Raw genomic sequence first — 18,271 nt, 5'->3', positions numbered from 1 at the left:
GCATTTCTGAAGAAGGGTCTAGGCCCAAAACATCAGCCTTCCTGCTCCTCTGATGCTGCTTGGCCTGCTGTGTTCATCCAGCTCTACACCTTGTTATCTCTTACGTGGAGTTTGTTCCCGTTTGTCGTAAACTAAAAGAAAATACTTCCTGCTCATGGTGACTCTTTAAATGAAATTTGTCACATTAATAGATTTTTTGACTCCCAAAGCACCGTTCTTCATCTTTTTGTGAAGGGTTTTGCATGTCTGACATTTCTGATTAAACACTTTGTGAATCAGTACTGATGCCCAAACATGTCATTTGAAACCTGTTGCATCAGAAGTTCTAAGTTCCATTCCTGTTAATCATGGGGCCTTCTGGCTAGTTCATTTCAAGACTGCCTTTAGTGCTGGAGATTATAAGGGATTTCTTTCTCGAATGTCTGTCTCATTGATCAAGGAAAGTAAGCCCAAGCCATGTATACAGAAACAGCCATTATACCTGAGAAGTCTGTACAAAGTGTTGGTTGACTGTGAGATCTGAAATGCTTTCTCTGTACAGAGTTTCATGTTCAAAACAGAGTGGAAAAACAGTAGAGTAAAATGCAATGATAATAGCGACATTCAATCATAGAGTGATACCACACAGAAGAAGGGCATTAACTCTTTTTGGCAAAGCTATCTAATTATTCCAACTCATCAATTCTTTCCCTGTGGTCTTACATTCATTTTCCCCTTGAAGTACTTAATATTCCCTTTTGAAAGTTAACACGGCCTCTGCTTCCATCATTTCCAGCAGTGTATTCCAGATCACAACAACTCTGTGCAAAAACAATCAAAATTTCTAATGTTGTCACTTTTGCCAATTACCTTAAGTCCCTGTCCATTAGTTACCGGAAACCGCCACTTATTACTAGTTACTATCCACTGGGAAAAATTTCTCAGTATTCACCCCAGCATAATCATTCATGATTCTGATAGTTCTATCAAGTTTCCACATAACTTTCCCCACATTAAGATGAATACCCCCCAGTGTAATGATTGTAACGAGGTCAATGAGGTGGACCTTATAGAATATGAGTTCCCTGATTGGGGCTGTTAACCTTTTCCAATCAGGGAGCCCTGGCTCATAGATAAGAACAGGAGCGTCAGAGGTTCTGTTCATTCTGAGAGCTGGCTGTCAGGGAACTGGATCAATGTCATAGGCTCTCACTTCCTACATACTAAAGGGGTGGCCATGGGCACCTGCATGGGCCCAAGCTATGTCTGCCTTTTCGTAGGATACATGGAACAGTCTCTCTTCTGCTGCTACACTGGCACTATCCCCCACCTCTTTCTCTGTTACATCAATGACTGTATCGGTGCTGCCTTGTGCTCCCACGAGGAGCTTGAACAGTTCATCCACTTTACTAACACCTTTCACTCCAACCTCAAATTCACCTGGATCATCTCTGAAACCTCCCTCTCCTTCCTGGACCTCTTTGTCTCCATCTCTGGTGACCGCCTCGAAACCGATATCTATTTCAAGCCCACCAACTCCCACAGCTACCTAGACTACACCTCCTCTCACCCACTCTCCTGCAAGAATGCAATCCCCAACTCCTAATTCCTCCCACTCCACCAAGTCTGCTCCGAAGACAGGGCGTTCCACTCCCGAACCTCCCAGATGTCCTCCTATTTCAAGGATTGTAACTTCCCCCTCCAGTGATCGAAAATGCCCTCAAACGCATCTGTTGCGTTTCCCACACTTCTGCCCTCACATCATCTCTCCCAAACAAAAATAAAGACAGAATCCCTCTTGTCCTCACATATCACCCCACCAACCTCCGCATCCAACGTATCATTCTCCGCCACTTCTGCCACCTACAATCCGACCCCACAACCAAAGATATATTTCCCTCCCCACCCCTGTCTGCCTTCCATAGGGTCTGCTCTTTCCGTGACTCCCTCGTCCGCTCCACACTCTCCATTTACCCCACCAGCCCTGGCACCTTTCCCTGCAACCGCAGGAGGTGCTACACCTGCCCCTACACCTCCCCCTCACCTCCATGCAAGGCGCAAAACAAACCTTCCACATCAGACAGGGGTTCACCTGCACATCCATCAATGTGGTCGACTGGTCCCGTTGTGGCCTCCTCTACATCGGTGAGACCAAGCAGAGACTCGGAGACCACGTGTAGAGCATCTGCACTCTGTACACAACAAACAACAACACCTTCCAGTCGCAAACCATTTTAACTCCCCCTCCCGCTCCCTGGCTGACATGTCCATCCTGGGCCTCCTCCAGTGTCATAATGACGCCACCTGCAAACTGGAGGAGCAGCACCTCATATTCCGCCTTGGGAGCCTACAGCCTGATGGCCTAAACATGGAATTCACCAGGTTTAAACCTCTGGCCTCATTCCATGTTCAACCCTCCCTCTTATCCCCGTCTCCTTGACCTGACACAACCTGTTCATCTTCTTTCCCACCTACCTATCCCACCTATCCACTCCTCCCACTTCACTGACCAATTCCCACCACCCCCTACCTGCACTCACCTATCACCCTCCCACCTACCTTCCCCAGCCCCATCCTTCGTCTCTCTATTTATTTCTGAGCTCCCTTCCCCCTCCCCATTTCTGAAGAAGGGTCCTGACCCGAAACGTCAACTTTCCTGCTCCTCTGATGCTGCCTGGTCTGCTGTGTTCCTCCAGCTCCACACTGTGTAATCTCTGACTGCAGCATCTGCAGTTCTTGCTATCTCTCAGTGTCAAAGACTCCCCGTGTGTAAATAAAGGCTGACTTGGTGACAGGATACCAACATCTGTGGCGCTGTTTCACCCAACTTTTCCATTTTCTCCTTATGACTGTAGTCCCTCATTTCTGGATATGTAGTGCCTTTAATGTAGGAAACCTACCCAAGACATTTTATAGAGGCACAATCAAAAATAACAGATGCTGAGCCAAAATGGGAATGTTATGATAGCTGGCAAAAAACTTGGTCAAAGTGGATTGCAGAGAAGGAGGAGAGATGGAGCCACTGGGGGAATGGCTCTGTAGCTGAAAACATACACACCAATGGTGATGTAACAGTTTCACAAAGCCCAGAGTGAGAGAAATCTGGAATCTACAGGCAATGTGGCAGTGGGGGAGGTGACAAAGATCAGGAGCATTCCATATCTTCCTTTAACCTTTCTAACCTGCTTTTAAGGTTACTTTCATTGTCAACTGTTTCTCCTTCAGCCCATATGCGCAATACCTTGTTTTTCAATTGCAGTGGATTGTGCGAGAACAAAACGATAATGTATCATTTTTGCCTCACCAGACAGATTTGTATTCAGGAGCCTTGTTTGTGCAAGTGTGCCTTGGATGGAATCTCTACTTGTCGACAATTCTGATGCTGGTCGTCACAGCTCTCTATACCATAGCAGGTAACAAGGCACTCGACTCTTAAAGTAAATCTGCTAGAAATGTAAAATGCATTTGTAGGGAAGTTGCTAGAGATCACAGTAGTGTCTTGGATCGCAGAGTGTATCCAAGCAGTTCTCTTCAGTTTTGGTTAAATGTAGTTAAAAGAAGGTTCAACAACAGCAACTTGCTTAAATATGAACATTTGTTGAGTAATAATAAAAGATGAAAAAGAAAGGAACATTTATTAAGTAAATAAAAAGAATGAGAAAGAAAAGGAAAAAACAATAAGCCTCATGCCCTTCTGGCCATTGGGGACCCCTCGATCAACGGCTGGGCTGGAGGCTGAGCTTGTTCCTGGCACTGTTCACAATCCCGGTCTGAGGTGAAGTCCAATGACTTGGAATAAAACTCTCTCTTATACAGTGTAACAAACAGCCAGCACAGAAAAACAACTGCAGAAGACAAAACCTCTGGCCAGTACAGAAAACAGCTACACAAAAACAAGCTACAGGTGTCGTCTTCAGTCCGTATAGGAATGTTTGCAGGACTCATTCAAGGTCTTGCAGTTTGCCAAGCATCATTCTAAACTTTCCCAGCCTATTTTCCCATGCAGCTGTCAAATATCATCATTAACTTTTAGCTCTTCAGCCCATCCTATACAGAAAGTCAGTCAGTCTTTGGGAAGTAAAGCATTTTGATTCCCTTCAGGGACAATCGAGGGAGCCCAGAATTTTTCCTGGTCTGTTCAGTTACTGTAACTGTGCTGGTAATCTCAGCATTTTCTTCACAACCCGCTGCAACAAGCTGGCCCCCAAGCAGAAGTTCTGATGAAGGGTCTAGGCCCAAAACGTCAGCCTCTCTGCTCCTATGATGCTGCTTGGCCTGCTGTGTTCATCCAGCCCTGCACCTTGTTGTCTTAGTTGCTCAGAAGTTGGACTTGTATCTGAGATCGTAATGTGTCCTTTCTTTTTGGCAATTAAGAATTTCCAGTTTGCTAGAGTTGCACTAGAAGCTCCATGAATTTACAGGCTAATTTCCATGCTGCTGCAGTGAGCAGAGAGTAAAAATCATTAAGACGTTAAATAGTGTTTTTACTGTGACAAATATCTTTGAGCACCTTTGTCCAGTTAATTATTGGATGAGGGGTAAAGAAAAGTTTGACTCACAGCCAAGGATCATCCAGTTGGATAATAAAGAGTCTTTTCACTTCCTAATTGGTGTAGGAAGATTGGACATCTTGAGAATGTATGTGTTGCAGAACCAATAGTGGGAAAGTTTGGGAGGGCTATTTGGAAATGAACAGTCACCTTAGGAATATATCTAACCAGAGTGTTGCAAGGAAGTTGCTCTTCACTCAAGTTAGTCTTCAGCTATACCCAGTTATGAGATTTTCATCCTTTATTGCAATGTCCTCCACATTCTCATCCCCTCTTATCTCTGTTATCTCCTCCAGTCCCAGAACTCTCTGAGATATCCATCCTCCTCCAATTCTAGCCTGCTGTGAGCCCCTGGTTTTACTTATTCCACAATTGCTAGCTGTGCCTTCAACTTGACAAAACTCAAACCTCTCTACCTCTTTCCACTTTTAGTGTTTGTTCAAATGTAGCTCTTTGACCAAGCCTTTGATCACCTGCCCATGTGACTTAGCCTCAAATTTTGTTCAACAATGCCCCCATAAGTGCCTTGGAAGATGTTATCATGTTAAACACATGATATAAATATAAATTGTTGATGTTTTCATTCAAAGAAAACAGTAAGTCCTCTTTATGCTTTATAAATGTTAATGAAGAATGTAAGTATATAATAATACAATTCAGACTAGTAGTGTTGATGTACTTCAATCTTTTCTAAGGTCATTTTTGACTTTATCCGAATTAGTATCTCCTGCTCACAATGTTGTATTTGATTATAATTCAATTTTGTCTTTCATGAGATATGTACAAAGCTCCAAGGGTGGTTATTTTCTGACTGTTATAATTATTTGTCAATTGGTGTCTAAATACAGAGGAAGATTTCTAAAGCAATCTTACAATTATAGGATAATGGTTCATTCCCATTATGCTGCAGAATGGAATATGTCATCAGTGATATCTGCTGACATGCAGACACATTTGGAATGAGGACCAACCAGCATGATTCTAGGAATGCCCTCTTCTACTTAACTTTGTACACTGTTTCACCTTTTCAGCAATATATACACATTTTGTTGAAGCTGTTTTGTCTTGTACTCATCAGAGACACCAATGTAAAGGGAAAGCAACATCAAAACTATCTGGAAGGAGAGTCTTGATTGGTTGGCAAGAAGGATGCTGATTGGTAGAGCCATTGCCATGGAGAATACAGCAGTTAGATGATGATTGACAGTTAAAAATGTAATGATGAAATGTCACTGGAATGGGAATGTTAACTCTGTTTTTTCTCTATAGATGCTGCCAGGCCTGCTGTGTTCCTCCAGCACTCTCTATTTTTGTTATAAATGTTACAGTTTTTCCTTTGTACTTGGCTTTTCTCACAAATTGTTCTGATGAGTGTAAGACAAAAGGTTTTGACAAAATATGTCCTTTGCTCAGCAATACTCAAGTTGTTTACTGCTAAATGATTACAGTACATCTCATTAAAGAAAGGTTCCTGTTCACCAGTGTGAAGAAATCACTCTCTCTCTCTCTCTCTCCCTCTCTGTAAAAAGTCAATGCGACCTCATAAAACGCCAGGTGCCCCTGCTGATGGTGGGAATAACTCTAAGCAATCAGCAACATAAAACAAATCCTTGGGAAAGGCCTGAAGCAGAAAGCATAAGCCACTCTCCAGCTAAGTCACTGCTGTAGACAGCGTTGACTTGTGCAATCGATTGCTGAGATAGTGCATCTCAGAAACTCCATATTGGGAAAATGCCTTGAAGCCTCATAGTTGGTTACAGAAGCTGGCAAACAAATTGGTGCAAACAACGCTATTTGTTATTGAACACAAACAGATTCACTCACATGCCTTGTCTGTAGAACATTAGTGCACCTTTTGAGGTGGGTAAGTCTCGACTCCTATCCAACCTTTAGTCCATGGGGCTCTCGGTGCGTAAGTTTGCTAATGCTGTACCCCTCAGGCCTTGCTTCCAAACCAAAGATCAGATTAAGGTGCTTTTAAATGCCATCGGCAGCACTGATGATTCAATTTGTTGCTGACTCAAGATGTGAGCAAAACAGCAAAATGGAAGAATAAGTTAAAGTGCTCAACATCTACTTTAGTCTAAGGCGTAATGAAATTATCAACTATGTTAGGTTTAATCAACACAGCCAGGAACTGAGGAAGATTAGGGATTCCCTCATAAATATCCTGTATTGTCTAGCAGACCACTGTGACTACAAGAGAACACTATGAGATGAGTTTATTTGAGACTGCATTATAGTTTGTATTCAGGATGAGGCCAAATCTTAGCCAAAGGAAACCTCCCTTTGTCCAAAGCTTTTGAAATAGCACGACTGGCTAAAATCCATAACCGGAACAAATCCTTTCTTCTGAGAGACCAAAGAGTTGCTGAGAGCCCATAGTTGAATGTGGCCAGTTTGTTGACCACAAGCCAGATGGGTTTTGTGGAAAGTGAGTACAATGTCAGGAAGGTGTGGTCACTGCCATTACTCCTTCATGGTATGATGGGAAACGTGCCCATCAGTGGGAAAATTGCCCAGCTACTGTGCCATGCCTGCAACAGAAAGGATCATGTCACAACAGGAGCAATGGAACAGTCCCAGCAGTGGAACAAAATAAATTGCAACACTTTATTCCTGTCCAGGATGTTGATGCTAGTGAACACTAAGATCAATTTGTTATTTTTTGGGGGGTCAATTTGTAGATCATCAAGAAGACTTATAAAACTCAAATGTTTTCATTATTGATGCGTTAATGGTCCAGTAACACTCAAGAAACTTGGCACCATCCAATCTGCTTGCATGGCACCCCATCCACCACCTTAAACATTCACGCACTTCAACAACAATTCACAGCAGCATCAGTGTGTACCATCTACAAGATGCACTGCAGCAACTCATCATGGCCCCTGACAGTACTATCCAAACCCACAACCACTACCATTTAGACTTGGAAATACATCACCAATCCTTCACTGTTGTTGGTTCAAGCTCTTGAAACTTCCTCCCCTACAGCATTGTGGGTCTACCCATACCCCAAGGACCACAGCAGTTCATGAAGGCAGCTCACCTACTCAAGAGCAATTAGGGTTGGGCAATTTCCCCTGATTTTTTTTTAAATGCTCTGCCTTGTTTAGAATTAGATTTTGGGGTCATTGCATCTGTTTGTTTTGATACAGTACCATGGCACAAGCCTCACCCTCTTCAATTCTCTAATGTTCAACTGTGACATACAGGTAGTAGACAATTTCTATATCAACCTGTTCAAGGATGTCATAACAGACCTTTGGAGCAGGTGGGACTTGGACACAGGTGTCCTAGCTCAGAGGTAGGCACACTACCACAGCTCCACAAGAACTCCTTGAGGTACAGGTAGTATATCAATGAAAGTCAAGCAATACCTCTGTGCCAAACTTTGTTTGGGCATGCATTTGGGCACAATTCTAATTTCTAATCAATGGTAATTGTCATTGAAAAATTGCCCCAAATCTCTTTATTCTGCAGATACTTGCCTTATGGAACATGGAGGTATTTAATTCATCCACGCTCTTTAACACACCACAGAGACTGCCAATTCTCTGGCATCCTCTGTCCATTCAGTCTCTGCTATCTCCTTTGACTAGCATCAGCTGTTATGGCCATGGTCAAATCCCTATCTCTTCCTCTTGTCTCCAGACATATCCTGCCAGGGTATCCTTTCTACCACCAGAGTGAATTATTTAGAAACAATCATTCCTAAAGATTCAATGTTGCTCGTGACCAGTCTAAAGGGTATATGCTTAGCAGTTTTGCCGTTGCTTACATGCAAGACGATTGCTATGAAGATATATAAAATCCTTAGGACACTTGACAAGAGGACGGATGAGAAGATGTTTCCTCTTGTGGAAGTTACCCAAATTAGAGAACACCATTTAAAGATAAGGGGTTTTCCGGGCAGAGATTGGGTGAATTATTTTCCCCTGAGAGTGTCATGAATCTTTGGAACTCTCTTCTGCAGACAGCTGTGGAAGTTGAGACATCAAATATGTTTCAAGCAGGAGTAGATTCTCGACTAATAAAAGAGTCAAAAGTTATTGGATGGTAGCTGGTAATGTGAAGTTGCAGCCACAATCTGATCAAAGGTAATCTTATTGAATGGTGGAGCAGGACCAATTGTCTCTGCCAACTCTTAAATCTCTTAAAATGGTCAAGAGTGTATTGGATGGTTATTTGGATAAAAATAACGCACAAGGATCTGGGGGAAAATGGGAGATTGGCACCAGGCAACAATGCTCACTTAACGAGCTGGTGCAAGCATGATCGGCTGAATGGCCTCATTCAGCATCATAACACTGCCATAATTCTTTGAAAGCATATATTCTTAATTGTCGTCTGGAGTCATCCAGCAATTCTTTCATTTGTATCAAAAACTGTTACAATGTGTTCAAGAACAAGGCTCACCATTGCTTTCACAGATTAATAGGGAGAGGCATTAAATGCCACCCTTGCCAGTGATGCCCACATCTTGAGAATTTATTTTTGTAAAGAAATCCCTTGACTTGTCCTCTTGATGGAATCTATAAATGTCTCCCCCTGCTCTCTCCAACAGCCTCTCACATGCACCTGCATTTGTAAGATTGCAGTAGGAAACCTGATGAGATTTAATTTAGTTTATGTGGAGAATGTGGTTTCAAATAGTTTCAACTAAATTAAATTAGACCTGCCAACCAAAAACTGGTTTTAATTGCTGTTTTTACTTGTGGTGCAGTTACTATAAAGTGCATATCAATGTCTGTGTACAGATATAAAATAAACAGACCCTTGATGCTCATTTCCAATCTCCAGGTGAAACCTTAATTTCCAAATCGAGAAGGACTGATTTTTTCTCCCTCTTTTGGGATAAAGCCCAACAAGCCATTTTAGCAGGCTTGTTGAACCTATCAAGCTTCATTCGCTTTTAGTTGGAAAGGGAAGGTGGGGGGAGGAGGGTGTCAATTTTTTTACAAATGGTTTACAATCTATCCTTTTTTCTGCAGTAGGTGTAGCTCCAATGTTTTCTTTGATGTTAGCAGTTGTGAGCTTACCAGATGTCACAAAGACATGTTAAAATGGATGTTTAGAATTACCTAATTAAAGTACTAATAAGTAATTGCTGCAGCTTTAACTGCTTTCAAACTTCAAGATTTATTAAGTTCCTGAAGAAGATATGCTGAGAATCAGCGTAGCTCCTGAAGCAATAGAGCTATAATCACAAGGGTCAGACCTGTTCCCTTGATGAATGGCAAAAATTCCATTCCTATCTAGCCTAGCCCTAAAATAAAATGTGTAGCAACTGTTTGAGAAATTACCTGTCTATGTGGCTTCTTTTCATTTGAATTTTGCAACTTTGTTTCTCTTCTTAAGATGAGTTGATCTGATTTTGAAAAGAACACCAACCATCTGCACAAGGGCTAGTGTAGCACAATGGTAGTCTTTTTATATTCATTTGTGGGATGTGGGCATCACTGGCTGGTCAGCATTTATTGCCCGTCCCTATTTGCCCCTGAGAAGGTGATGGTGAGCTACCTTCTTGAACCACTGCAGTCCACTTGCTATGGGATGACCTACAATGCCATTAGGGAGGGAATTCCAGGATTTTCACCCAACAACAGTCAAAGAATGGTGATATATTTCCAAGTCAGGATAGTGAGGGTCTTGGAGAGGAACATGAAGGTGGTGGTGTTCCCATATATCTGCTGCCTTTGTCCTTCTAGATGGAAGTAGTTATGAGTTTGGAAGGTGCTGTCTGAGGGTCTTTGATGAATTTTTTCAGTGCATCTTGTAGATAGTACACACTTCTGCTACTGAGCATCAGTGGTGGAGGGAGTGGATGCTTGTAGATGCAGTGCCAATCAAGCGGGCTGCTTTGTCCTGGATGCTGTCAAGCTTCTTAAGTGTGGTTGGGGCTGCACTCATCCAGGCAACTGGGGAGTATTCCATCACACTCCTGACTAATGCCCTGTAGATGCTGGACAGGCTCTGGGGAGTCAGGAGGTGTATCACTTGCCACACTATTCCTAGCCTCTGTCCTGTCTCTGTTTCAAGTCCCATCTGCTATAGAGGCCTTAACAGGTTGGTTAAAAATATCTGCAAAATCTTACCATAAACCTACAACTGCTTCATAATCATGTAATTACTACAGTCCTAAGTGGGAGATGTGAAGCAGACAGCTTTAAAGCCAATCAGTGTCAACTAAGGTAAAGATAATGTCACCAGAGGATCATAGAGCTGCTCTCTCATTAGTGAGAGATGACCAGTGGTGGTTTAACCTGAGGGTCACCACAGCTCATACAAGGGATGAGGTTGAGAAGGTAGGACTTTAATGGTCACCTCAGCCAGTGTGGGAATTGAACCCTTGCTATTAGAATCATTTTGCATCATAAACTAGCCAGCCAAACAACTAAACTCGCTGAAGTAACTTTGATTGACTCATGACACTGGTCCTTTTGGGCATCTACACATCCCAATCTCTCTCCATTTAAGTATTATTTGGCTTTTCTGCTTCTCCTATCAAAGTAAATAACTTCACACTTATATTCCATCTGCCATGTTCCAGTGCATTCCCTTAGCGTGCCTGAGTCCACTAAAACTCCTTCTATTCTTCTTGCAAGGTACATTTTATATAGTTTGAGGTCTTCAGCAAATTTGGAAATAATACACTTAGTCCCCACTTCCAAATGATTTATGTAGATTGGGAACAGCTGCGAACCTAGCACTGATGTTTGCGGTAACCCACTAGTAACAGCCTGCCATCTGACAATAATTTGTTTATTCCTACTGTCTGCTTTCTGTCTGTTAACCAACTTACGTTACATATTCGCATATTCCTCCCAATCCCATGCACTGTAATTTTATTTATTGACCTCCTAAGTGGGACCTTATCGAAAATCTTCTGAAAATCCAAATACACCACATTCACTGGTTCTCCATTATCTATGCTAGAAGTTAACTTCCTCAAAAAACTCTAACACGTTTGTCAAACTTTATTTGATTTGAATGATTTCCCATTTCATAAACACCTGTTCACGCCACTCAATTTTACCATTCTTTTTCTAAATGTCTGGTTATCACATTCTTACTACAAATTGGTCCAATGAAGGACAATTTGTCCATCAATCTGTATCATGCTTTGACTCGCAATATCTTAATGATGATACAGAGCAGTTATAGAGGAGAAAAGGAAGCAAAGTTGACATTTGGTTCACACTATCCCGTGTGCCTGCTCAGGCATGTGAAGAGTCAGGGCAGATACCCAACTGAGTGGTTATCCTCCTTGAACAGAGGGGCTGTGAATGATGTTCCAGTCATTGCAAACTCAGGGTTTTTGATTCCCTCGCAGTTTTCTTTATCCCAGATTTGGAGACATTGCTCAGATGCACCATTGACCTGAGAAACTCCAGCTCTTTCTGAGCAGGCAATTGCTAACCGAAACTTTGGATTCATTTGAACTAGTGACGGGGTTGGACTGATTGTTTATACGCAAAGCTTTTGGAACTATTAATGTTTGCTTTGGCCCCAAAATTTTCTTTTTGATTGTGAGGAGATGTGTTGCATCACAGCCAACAATAGTGTGCACTGACAGGTAGTAAATACAGAACTGAGAGAGACATGCAGCTGGATTTTTGGCGGGCTGTATCGCTAAAACGTGGAGACAAGAGGAATCTTCGTTTCCTGCTGCCGACCAGAGTGATGGTTTTTGAGGATTTTCCCACATCTGGACCATTTTTGAATGGGCAGGATCAGGGTGAGAGTGGTTGACTGACAGATCCCCACCATATAGGCTGCTCAAGAGTCTATTCAGGCCAGTCTTTGATCTAAAACTGAACTGAGGGATGGAAGTAGAGAGCAGGGCTGGCACTTGGACCCCAACCTACAATTTAAACTCATTCACCCAAAAACATATTTGGCAAAGGACTTGCCTTTGCTGCTATTTTGCAGCCATTTTGACATCCTATGAATGGATTGTTACGTGACAGCATGGCAGCAAACTGGACGCCACATCCAGATTCCTGATCGGAAATGGTTAAAGTCACCAAGCTTCACAATTTCTTCAGCATCCTTGCAGATGGAGTGCACCTGGTTGCATCCAGATGGGTTTGTCCACTCAAGGATTGATTTCCAGTCTGTGTCCTACATGTTGTTGGTCAGATCCACCGACATCAAGCCAGTGTTCTTCTCTGACCTCTGCCTCCTGCTGGCCACCTGTCACCTATGGGATAACAAGGATAACTAATGACCAACATTCTGGCGATGGAGTGTGAAAACTGAACATGAAACGGTTGACCCAGAAAAACATGGATGATCTTAAAAGGGATTACACAGGTTGATGGAGTGTGAAGCCCCGCTTTGAGTCTCTAGCAGCCTGGTAGGAAGCAATCAAGGGGAATATCAAGAGGTTCGTTACCCTTAAAGGTATTCAGAAGGTGAGAGAGAGATGGGGAAAACTGTCCTAATTCCACAAAAGCATGCAGAACCTGTTCCTACTGCAGACAATGGGGATTGATGTCATGGAGGTTGTCAAGGAAATAAAGACTCAGCAAGTCTTGCTCTTTGCCTCAGAGATGTCCAAGATAATCTTCTGGCCCAGGGTCTGCACTGTGGAGTAGGATGAGACATGGTCCCATTTCTTCTTCCAGAAGGTGCACAGGGAGAGCTCTGTGCTCAGTAGCCTGAAGGAAGAAGATGGATCAGTAACGTCACCTCAGTCTCACATCCTGAGGATCAGCAAATGCTTTTACACCAGACTGTATGACATGAAGCCCACAGACAGCACAGCCTCCCAGTCTATCCTGGAGATCTTAGAGGACAGCACACAAGAGAGGCTGGACTAGCCATTATCTCTGGATGAGCTAACCAAAGCCCTCGAGTGCTTAGAAAAGAATAAAACTTCCGGGAGTGACGGCTTACCAGCTCAGTAGTATTCAGCTCTGCGGGACTTGATTGGCCAGGATCTGCTGGAGGTGTATGACAGTTTGCTTCTGGCAGGTTCTATGTGCGAAACTATGAGGAAAGGTATCATCAACTTCATCTACAAGCAGAAGGGAGAGAGGGAGGAAATCAGAAAGTGGTGAACAATTTCACTGCTGAATGCAGACTACAAAATCCTGTCTAAGGTTATCGCCAATCAGGTCAGGTCTGCTCGGGGATCGATGATTCACCCCGACCTATCCTGTGCTGTACCAGGCAGGATGATCTCTGAGAGCCTCACGCTCCTCAGGGATACAATCGCCTATGTACAGGGTAGGGGGTCGGGGGTGGATGCCTGTCTCATCAGCCTGGACCAGCAGAAAGCCTTTGACAAGATACCGCACATGTACATGTGGGACATGCTCTCCCAAATGGGCTTTGAGGAGGCGATCTGCAATTGGATCTGATTGCTCTGCACCAACATGGTTAGTGCATCTTCAATTAATGCACGGGAATCAGAAAGCTTACCGACCAGATCCAGAGTCAGGCAGGGCTGCCTGCTCTCTCCTGCCGTGCTTGTGTGTTGTATAGACCCCTTCGCTGAATCTATCGGGAATGACGTGAGCCTGAGAGGGGTGACTTTTCCAGGCAGTGGACGCCTGTAGGTCAAAGCCTCCCTGTACATGGATGACTTTTCCATTTTCTGCTCGGAGTCGCTGTCAGTGCACAGACTCATGAGCATCTGTGACCAGTTCGAACTGGCCTCAGGTGCCAAGATAAATCAAGGTAAGAAAGAGGCCATGTGCTTTGGGAACTGGGCAGACCAATCCTTTATCCCCTTCACCGTCAGGAGAGCTTACCTAACAGTGCTGGGAATATGGTTTGGAGAGGCCAGAACATGCACAAAAGCTTGGGATGAGCGTATCACCAAGGTGAGGCAGAAACTGGGCTTTTGGGGGCACTGCTCCCTCTTCATTGCATGTAAAAACCTGGCCATCAGGTGTGAGGTACTCTCTGAGTTTTTAATGTGCTGCAGGTCTGAACCTGTAGCCTGAGCATCATTCCTAGAACCTGTGCCATTGCAGTCGGCCAAGCCATCTTCCATTTCAACTGGAGATCTATGATGGACCATGTCTGCAGGGACACTACGCACAAAACTCTGGATAAGTGGGTGGAAGGACGTACCCAACATCGCCCTCATCCTGATGGCCATCTTTGTACAAGGTTGCATCAAGCTGTGCGCACACTCTCAGTGCGCAAACACCAAGTGTCACTACGTACTGAGGTTCTACCTTGTCCCCGGTGTTTCAAAGGATGGGTCTGACCATGTTGCCGCAGAACGCAAGTGGTTCATTCATTCTATATCACCTGTCCTTCATGGAGAAATTTGTAAGGAAAAACATCTTTGACCACAAGTCCATCAGTTTAGTGGTCAGCACATAGCGTCCTCGAGATCCTGCGGGAAAAGGAGAGGATGGATCCTGTCATGTGGTTCCCTGAGCAGACTGTCAAAGTCATTTGGCAGAATGTCTCATCACCAGAACTTTCCAACAAGCTCCAAGACATGGCTTAGCTGGTGGTGAGAAGGGCACTATCCTGTGAGATCCTTCATGTACTCCCAGTCAGTCTGCTGCTCTCGAAGCAGTTGCGGGGGCGTTGAGACTGTTGTACATCTCCTACTGGAATGTGCCTTTGCAAAGGAAGTCTGGAGAAAGATGCAGTGGCTTTTGTCACTGTTCGTCACGAGCAGTTCCTTGTTGGATAGAGTCAAACTCCAATGTTTGTTTATTCCTTCATATGCAACTGTACAGAACCAAACTGCTTTAGGGACTATGTATGTATATAAAGATATTTTATGAATTTAGTGTATTTTTGAAATTTAAAACAATGACAGCCTGGCAGCTGGGGATTCTTGGTAATTTTTAAAATGTCCTTAAAAGTCTTGAGTGAGTGCTTCTACTTTAAGGCATCCTCTCCTGACACGCATCTCTGACAGCGGAGCTGCTGATTTGTCAGTGCTGGAGGCTCTCATTGGCTCTCCCGCATTAGGAGCTTTTTAATTGGTTTAGGTGACCTGGAAGTGGCCACTCAAAACAAAAATTACTCCGAGGGTTCTGCCTTTGGTAGTTCCAGGTTTTCAACTCAAAAGTCAACCCCATGCGAGGGTTGGTGTCCTTGAATTAAGTCCATCCCCTGGTGTCACTAAGAAGTATGTGGAGGCAATAGCCTACTGGTATTACTGCTGGACTATTAATCCAGACAGCCAGCTAATACTGGGGACCTGGGTTTGACTCCTGCTAAGGCAAATGGTGAACATGAATTCAGTGAAAATATGGAATTAAGAGACTAATGACCATGAATCCATTGCTGATTGCTGGAAAAAAACATCTGGTTCACTAATGTCCTTTAGGGAAGGATACTGCCATCCTTGCCTGGTCTGGCCTACGTGTGACTCCAGACCCACAGCAATGTGGTTTTCTGCAACCTTGTGGACAATTAGAGATGGGTAATAAATGCCGGCCTAGCTAGTGATGCCCACATCCTATGAATGTACTAAAAAAAGTGCTAAAACATACCTGTATATACATACCTGCATACCGTCATTCGGGCAGGCAGCGGGAAATTGAGATTCCTCTTTCCTCCATGCTTCACCGATGCAGCCCTTCACAAGTATCATGTCTGTCTCACCAGGGTATTTACTATCTCTCATCGCACACTATTATTGGCTGTGATGCAATACACCTCCTCCCAATCAAAAACAAAATTTTTGAGCCAAAACAAACATTGATGGTTCCAAAAGCTTTGCCTGTAACCAACCAACCAAATCCAGTCACTAGTTCAAATGAATCCAAAGTTTCGGTCAGCAATTGCCTGCATTGAAAGAGTTGGAGTTTCTCAGGTCCGTCATGTATCTGAGCAATGTCTCCAAATCCAGGATAAAGAAAACCGCTAGGGAATCAAAAATCCTGAGTTTGTAATGACTGGAACATCAAACCCCCATGTATAACTGCGTTTTAAGATTCCATGATGACCAACTGGTTGGTCAATATATATTGTACCCAAATATGGGATTTTGTGAACAAGTATTTAACTGAGTACTTTTATCTTTCATTTTTATTTTGCTTGTGAAAGGAAACTAAATTAATTTTGCATTTATATAATGCCTTTCAGAACTCAGACATCTTAAGAACTTTGAAATCATTGCTTGTAGTCTCTGTTGTAATATAGTAGCCAATTTGCACACAGCAAGCTCTCATGAACAGTGTTACATGGTAATGACCAGATATTCTAATCTCACGATGTTGCTGGAACAATAGGTGTTGCCTGGGATACCAGCCGTCTTTGGAAAAAGTACCTCAAGGTCATTTAGGTCCAGGTTAACCCTACCACAGGCCTCAAGTTATCAGCTCAACTGAAAGACAGTATATCTGACAGCACAAAGTGTTCACTTTCACTTTTTGAGCCAAAGTCTTCGGCATATCTTGTGGCTACAGAAGTAAGAGTACGACACACTGAGCCACAATGTGGTCATGCAATAGTTAAATCGAATTCATGTTGCCACTTGTTCCACAGCGAGTTGTCAGTTTTAGGGGTGGGGTGTAGAGAGGGCAGATTTGGGGTGGTTCCGGCATGATATCTCAATTTGTCTTCTGGAGTTCCAAGGCAACTATTTTCCGGTTCTGCTACAAATCACAACACACACATCCTGGTGAATTAAAATTTAGCCATTCAGAATGACACAGCCATTTCTAGAAGCCATTTCTAATCCTTTTATTTAAATACAACAAACAACACCAGCAGATACATTATCATCTGACAAGGCCAGCGAGGACTGCACTGCCTGAGTAACAGGTGACCTAATTGGGTATATTAATCCCTCTTGGGACCTTAAAGCAAAAGGAGTTTAATGACTTGAGCTTTTTCTGGATACTTTCTCCATTCTTTAAAACCAAGTAACAGTAGTCCGTTCAACTCCTGAAGCCTAAATTTCTGTTAGATCATGACTAAATTGTACAGGCTGTTTCCCGGGTTGTGAGCACATTCAGTGCTGAAGTCTGTTCACACGTTGGAACACAATGCAGGACAATATAAAGTTGCCATTTGTTAAATACAGGAAATGTGAATACATTGGTTCTTTAAAATTACACTGCTTTATAGCATTGCATTCATAAGTATAAGCATTTGTAAGTTGGACTTTGTAAATTGGTGACCTCCTGTACCTCAATTCCATTTACCTTCCTTTACTCCACATCTCTTAGTATGTATAACAGAGACAAAATGATCTATCTCAGCCTTGTTAGTTCTAATTGTCCCAGCAACCCCCTCTCTACTTTGGAGAAGATCTCCAAGTGTCAAGAATACCATGTTTCTCCTGTCTGTGATGGTAGAGATTTACCTTATAAATTAAAGAATTATTGCCATGCCAGTCTAGATTTTGTGTTGACGTCTCTGGAGCGGGTCTCATAGCCAGCTGTAGTGAATGTAACAAGGTCAGCCAGGTGGACCTCATAGAATATGAGTTCCCTGATTGGGGCTGTTAATCTAGATTTAGATTTATTTATTTGTCACGTACTAAGTATAGGAATACATAAGTACAGCAAAAAGTGCACAAAGTCACCACTCACTGGCATCCACTTGGTTAAAAATACCAGAATTAAAAGGTTTAACAGAGCCAAAAGGTAAGCAAGAATGAAAGTTCAGATCTCAGAGTCCCAAGTCCCATCTCCACAATGGTGCAGGTGCTGCTCCAATCGCTAGGACACCCAGGAGTCCACTGCCACCACAATGCAAAAGGCCTGGTCTCACTGCCCACTGCTGCCCCCTCGCCAGCCCCC

The 18,271-nt window shown here is 43.3% G+C and overlaps 1 protein-coding gene across 1 annotated transcript in view; it reads left to right on the top strand.

Annotated features, from left to right (window-relative positions):
* Window positions 1-18,271, top strand: part of slc5a10 (solute carrier family 5 member 10) — a 125,759-nt gene that overhangs the window by 26,203 nt on the left and 81,285 nt on the right. The window contains exon 6 of the mRNA XM_048609781.1: window positions 3,287-3,392. Coding sequence (XP_048465738.1) covers window positions 3,287-3,392 — 106 coding nt within the window. The remainder of the gene's footprint in view (window positions 1-3,286; window positions 3,393-18,271) is intronic.

The sequence above is a fragment of the Rhincodon typus genome, chromosome 21 (assembly GCF_021869965.1).
Source record: "Rhincodon typus isolate 14 chromosome 21, sRhiTyp1.1, whole genome shotgun sequence".
Taxonomy (NCBI): Eukaryota; Metazoa; Chordata; class Chondrichthyes; order Orectolobiformes; family Rhincodontidae; genus Rhincodon; species Rhincodon typus.
The sequence above is the reverse complement of the archived record's forward strand: the minus strand, read 5'-3'. Positions and strand labels throughout refer to the sequence as shown.